The sequence below is a fragment of the Ruditapes philippinarum genome, unplaced genomic scaffold, assembly GCF_026571515.1.
Source record: "Ruditapes philippinarum isolate M1 unplaced genomic scaffold, ASM2657151v2 ctg2474_1_1_1_1, whole genome shotgun sequence".
Classification (NCBI taxonomy): domain Eukaryota; kingdom Metazoa; phylum Mollusca; class Bivalvia; order Venerida; family Veneridae; genus Ruditapes; species Ruditapes philippinarum.
The window spans coordinates 13,259-19,376 of NW_026858717.1; the positions used below are offsets into that span (position 1 = coordinate 13,259).

A 6,118-nucleotide genomic window follows, 5' to 3' on the forward strand; every position below is an offset into this window, starting at 1 on the left:
CTAAACAGTAAAAACAAACTTACTTGAAATAGCAGCATTATAGTTTGCACAGGATCTTTTATGATGTTACAAAAATACAATGTATATCATTAGATTAAGCTAAAATGTATACCCTATAAGAGGTAAACAAACTAAAGGATTGTAAAAAATAATTAACCAAAGTGACAACCATCTCTGTTTACATGAAACATATTTGTTGTCAAATAAAATAAGTCACAAAATTAAGAAAACAGTATGAAATTGCAATGAGGCTGCAGACGACACTGTCTTATTGGTTTCCCGCTTTCCCAAAATCATCTAAACGCTTTTTTATTTTTTGATATCAGATAACCATGTCTTAAAACAATTTAACGTTAAAGCAGTAATTTGCTCGGGGAACTATCGAATTTCATTTCACCATTTAATGCCTAATTTTTACACCTATACCGTTCTTTACAATGGAACTTACGGGTTTTAATTTATTAGAGGTCAAATAATCTATTTCGATAATAATTTTATATTCAGCGCTCAAAATTTAATGTTTCCTGATATGTTAAATCTAAAAATCAGTATATACTGATAAAGTTCTTTCACATATGGTGGCTGATTTGTGCTATTCGTGTGTTCTCACCGCCAAGCGAAAAGTCGAGAATTAAAATGGCGTTTGCGCAGAACGATACACGTAAATTAGCGGAGCGCAATGCGTTGTTAAATAAATAAAACGTCCCCCCGCGGGGGCGCAGTACTAAATTTAAGAAATAAAATGGTGGGGCACGCTAATAAAAGATGATTTCTGATGAGAAAATAATAAAAATGATGAAAAGTGAAATAGTGTATGATGAAGAAAGCAATAGTTATCAGGTTCCGGTGCCTTGGAAAGAAAACCAAAGTGAATTGAAAAATAACTATGAAATGGCATTTGAAAGATTAAAAGCTTGCTATGATGACATTGTTAACAATTATGAAATTAAAGGTTATATTTCTAAACTGACTGAAAGTGATTTAAAAATACTCAATGGACTTTGCCACATTTTCCGGTTATACGTCTTGATAAGGAAACTGCAAAAGTCTGGATTGTTTTTGATGCCTCAGCCAAGCATAACTCACTGTCATTGAACGATGTGATTCATCAGGGACCGAAATTGCATAACGATCTATTTGAAGTATTGCTCAGATTTCGAAGAAATGATATTGCCATAATTTGTGACATTCAGGAAATGCAAGTAGGATTATCACCTCCAGACAGACTTTATCATAGATTTCTTTGGAGAAAATCACCAAAACATCCAGTAGATCCATATGAATTTAATAGACTTGTTTTCGGTGTTAATGAATCGCAATTTTTAGCACAGTACGTCACCCAGCTAAATGCCAACACATTTGAAAAGAAATATCCTCTTGCAGCAGAAACAGTCATAAATGCACATATATGGCAGAGTAGGAATTCCGTGGAAAATGAAGTAAAAGGAATTGAATTGTAAAATGAATTGACTGAACTTTAGTAAAAAGCAGGTTCGTGCGCAAGAAATGGCAGTCAAATTCCACAGAAGTATTAAATAAAATTCCTGTAGAAATGAGAGCATTTTTCAGAAAGTGAATTGCCAACAGTTAAAACATTAGGCTTAAATTGGAAGTCAGATTCGGATGAATTTACATAGAGCTATACGGAGTCCAGATCAGACATGAAAATAACTAAACGAAGTGTATTGAGAAGAATTGCTGCTCTTTATGACCCTTTAGGTTTTTTAATTCCATTCACAGTGAGAGCAAAAATGATAATGCAGAAAATTTGGCTGACAGGATTAGATTGGGACATTGAATTGCCTGAAATGTTAGCTTGTGACATTAAGCAGTGGCACAGTGAATTTAAAGACTTGTCAAAGTTGAAAGGTGTATCCATGCATCAGAAGACACCGAACTTCATATATTTGTTGACGCATCAAGTGAAGCGTATGGATCGGTAGTGTACATCAGCTTTACATAAGCCTAAAAGTTTTGCTGCAAAAGGAATATTCGCTCCATTAAAATCATTAAGTATTCCGAAAATGGAACTTCTACCTGCAGTACTTGGATTAACATTGACATTAGCAATCTGTTCATCATTGAAAATAAACATTCACCAGTGTATATTCTGGTCCGATAGCATGATTGTTCTGTATTGGATTCATAGTCAAAGCAGGAAGTATAAGACATTTGTTGCGAATCGTGTAGGATTCATTCATTCACATACTTCACCTAGTCAAAGGAGATACGTATCCACAAAAGAGAATCCTGCAGATCTTGCATCACGTGGAACGTCGATAACAGAACTGGCTGGAAACCCTAAGTGGTGGCATGGCCCAGACTTTATTGAAAATATTCCGGAAATATGGCCAGAACACAAAATGGAAATATATGATGTGGCCAAAGTAGAAATAATACGCAAGTCGGCTTATAACAGCTATGTGACGTTAAGTGAGAATAATGACTTTAGACTCGAACCAACAGGTACTCTGATTGGAATCTTTTAGTACGAATTTCGGCTTGGGCTCATCGATTCATCGATAATTGTCAAGTTGCCAAAAATGCACGTAGATTATCATTAGAACTGAGTGTTCAAGAAATAGAACAAGCAGAATATAAGAGTATTCAAACTGCACAAGCAGAATGTTTCAGTGTTGAATATCAGTGCCTTAAAAAAGGAAAAAATGTATCTTCAAGTAGTAAACTTGCACCGTTAAATCCAAAACTGGACTCTGAAGGAGTAATGAGAAGTGACACAAGATTTTAGTTTGTAGACTAAATCTTCTATGGTGCTAGATTTTCAATCATTCTACCGTGGAAGCATTGGGTGACAAAATTGATAGTTAATAATTGTCATGAAAATACATGCCATGGGGGCACGAATTTGACATTTGCCAAATTGTCTGGTAGATATTAGATTCATATCAGCCCGCTGAAGAAATAAGAAATTGGGAAAAATCAATGTGGCTTAATGTAAAACGAAGCAAGGCACAGGTTCAAATCAGATTTATGGAAGCGCTTTGCCAGTTAAAACGCTTTGGACAATCGATGCGAGCATTTACCAATACTGCTGTAGACTATGCCGGGTCCATTCACTTACAAAACAAGGGACTGTGGAAAAACGAGACTTAAGCGTTACCTTTGTGTATTTACATGTATAACTGTAAGAGCTGTACATCTTGAAATAGCTTACAGCTTGGACACTAACTCTTTTCTCAACGCTTTAACTAGATTTATCAAAAGTCGTATAAAGAAGGTGTTCCAAGTGTTGTTATAATTCTGTTAATGGAACCCAAATTTTGTCGCGCGCGGCGGTTGTGTTAACGAACTCAAAGATCGATACAAGAAACTTGATCAAAAGTGTTATCGTGAAGTGCTGTAAATTAGAAAAAATTGAGCGGAAATTCATTCCACCAAATGCACCACATTTTGGCGGATGTCATGAAGTTATGGTGAAAATCGGCAAAGAAAGCGGTATAATATGCGATTTTGGGAACGCGGATATCACAGATGAGGAATTAGTAACAGCAGTCGTTTGAGCTGAAAACTTGATTAACAGCAGACCTTTAACGTATCCAGACCAATCAAACCCCTAAAATGATAATACCCTGCGTTAACCGCCTAATCATTTTTTGAATGGCCAGCTTGGTGGACAATTCGCTCCAGATATTATTGACAATGATCGCTATAATGTTAAAAAGCCGATGGCGGTATGTCCAGAGGGAACTCCTAACGCCATTTCTGGAAAAGGTTGGCTTTTAGAGAATACTTGCCAACTCGCGGGATCCTTCGATCTAAAATGGTTTCAAACATCACTTGACTTTTTAAAGCCGGACGATATTTGTTTTAATAGATTTGATCCAAACACCCAACCTGGGAGCATTGGCCTTTCGGCCGAGTGACAAAAGTGTTCCACGGTCCAGATGGACATGTTCGTTTGTAGATGTTCAAGTTGGGAGGAATGTATTTCGACGACCAATTTCGCGTTTAATTCTTGTTGCAGAATCAAGCAAAAGTTGTTAGTAACTCATTTATGCAAAAAAATAGTAAACAGAAAAGTTGTTAAAATTAACATTTAATGTAATAAAAAATAAAGGCATAGTGTTTAAGGAGGCCCGCATAATAATTCCCAGTGTCTTTTTTTAAAGATTAATATGATGAGAGACATATTGTTAAGGGGCATAATAATCCCCAGAACCCTCTCATGATAAAATTTAGTTTTTCATAAATGGTACATATAATTGGAAGAATGAAAGAACTCGAAAGATGGTGCAGATTTGCAAAGACTCTAAAATACATTTTCATGTTAATTAAAGAAATATTTAGCGAGACTTTAACATTTCAGATAAATGCTGATTTTGTTGACTATGCGTGGGTTGTATTTCTTTAAACTGTAGCAAAGTTAAATTGAACTGGAGAAAACAGTTGCTGTTAAAATTATTGTTAATTAAATATATCAATTATCAAAAATGTTTGACATTTTGTTTTTAAGAACATACTTTTACTGCTGTATACTGTACAAAGGGTTGTCATGTGTAGATAGAATGATGAAGACATTTTAAATAGTTATTCCAGTTTCACAAAATAATTATGATTTACATGTATGTACATTTCTATACACTGTCATTCTTTATACTAACGTTCTGTTTCACTTAAAGCCTGATTATACTTTATTCATGTTATCATGTTTTTTTGTTGAAATCTTAGTTAAACATCAAATATTAAGTTCGGTCTGACATTTTTTTGGTTTGAAGAGTGATAGGTTGTTTTATGTTTAATCAGCAATTTATTTATATTTGTTTGTGTGTGTTACAATTTCAAATGTGATAAGGGAAGTAATCACTGCATTAGAATGTTTGTTAAAGTAAATTGGATTGTTTCCCCTTAAAAAAGTATATTTACTGTAGAGAATGTTATCATATACAGACTGAAGCAAAACTAAAGATGATGTGTATTTAGGTATATGTATATATTATTAGATAAAAAACGTAGGAACTACTAAGTTTAGGTATAAAGTCAAATGTTACTTTATTTTGTGTAATTATGGTGAATACTGTAAATGAATGACAATTTGCAAGTATTTGAAAAAAAATTGATGAAAATTGAATGAGGTAACATTTTAAAGTTAAAAGGTTATTTAGATTTTGATAGGAAATGCATAACAACATGTACATTTGTATTTTAATTGTATTCATATGGCGTTTCAATTATGAGAAAAGTACAATTTGTTTCTGGATAGTTAAGTATTAATCTAGTAAAGATATCGTAAAAAAACTGATTTTAATCTATAATTCGAGTACATTTTTAGATACTTATCGTTAAATAATTGTCAGATAGAATGATAATTGATCGTTTAATAAAACTTTGTTTATCGTTATTGAACGGTAAGACCGATCAATGTTGTTTGGGGCTATGTCCTTAAGAGTGAACTATAGTTTCTAATCAAATAAGCCTTTGTTGAAAGAAGTATTATTTTTAGTGGTGTAAGACATAATTATGTATTTCCGATTTAGAAGAAAGCGTGGTTTGATAAATAGAATAAACAAGGAAAATCGAGAAATTATGCATTATTGATAATTTATTCCTCACAAATATCGATCCTTACGTCCACCAACCAATTACTAAACACATGACTTATTGTCTGTCATTGGTGGCATACAATTTTTACAAACATTTCCTTGTTTCGAAATAACAAGAAAATGAGAGGGATGTACGTTGTACCAAAATAAATTATATTAATTGTTTACACGTAACATTTCTTTCCAACAATTTCCCTTTTGGGTGATATTTTCCCAAAATGAAAAACAAATCACACGACCCATAATAGTATCATAAAAAATGATGGGGACACATCATCACTAACGACTGAATATCTGTAAATCTGATTGAAAAAAAAAATTTGGGGGAAATTTTTAAACCAACACTTTGATTAATTTTCGGTAGAGAAAATACCCCAATGTTTTTATCACAATTTGGTTACTAGGAACCCACTTTTTATTTTTTTAGAATGACATAACATGGTAAATGTGATTCTGTGACCAAAATACAATACTGGTAAAAAATCCCAAAACTGGTAAATCCAAAGCGCTCATTTTTAAGTTAATTTTGTTGCTAAACGATTTATTCAGTCAATAAT

General features: G+C 33.2%; 1 protein-coding gene across 1 annotated transcript; it reads left to right on the plus strand.

Annotated features, from left to right (window-relative positions):
- The first annotated feature begins 2,024 nt into the window (after positions 1-2,024).
- On the plus strand, positions 2,025-2,489 carry LOC132754031 (uncharacterized). Its single transcript, XM_060744618.1, has one exon. The coding sequence runs from the start codon at positions 2,025-2,027 to the stop codon at positions 2,487-2,489; it is 465 nt and encodes a 154-aa protein (XP_060600601.1).
- The last annotated feature ends 3,629 nt before the right edge of the window (positions 2,490-6,118 follow it).

What these genes read in the sequence shown, in the direction of transcription:
- LOC132754031 (XM_060744618.1), top strand. Translation starts at nt 2,025, where the DNA reads ATGGAACTTCTACCTGCAGTACTTGGATTAACATTGACATTAGCAATC.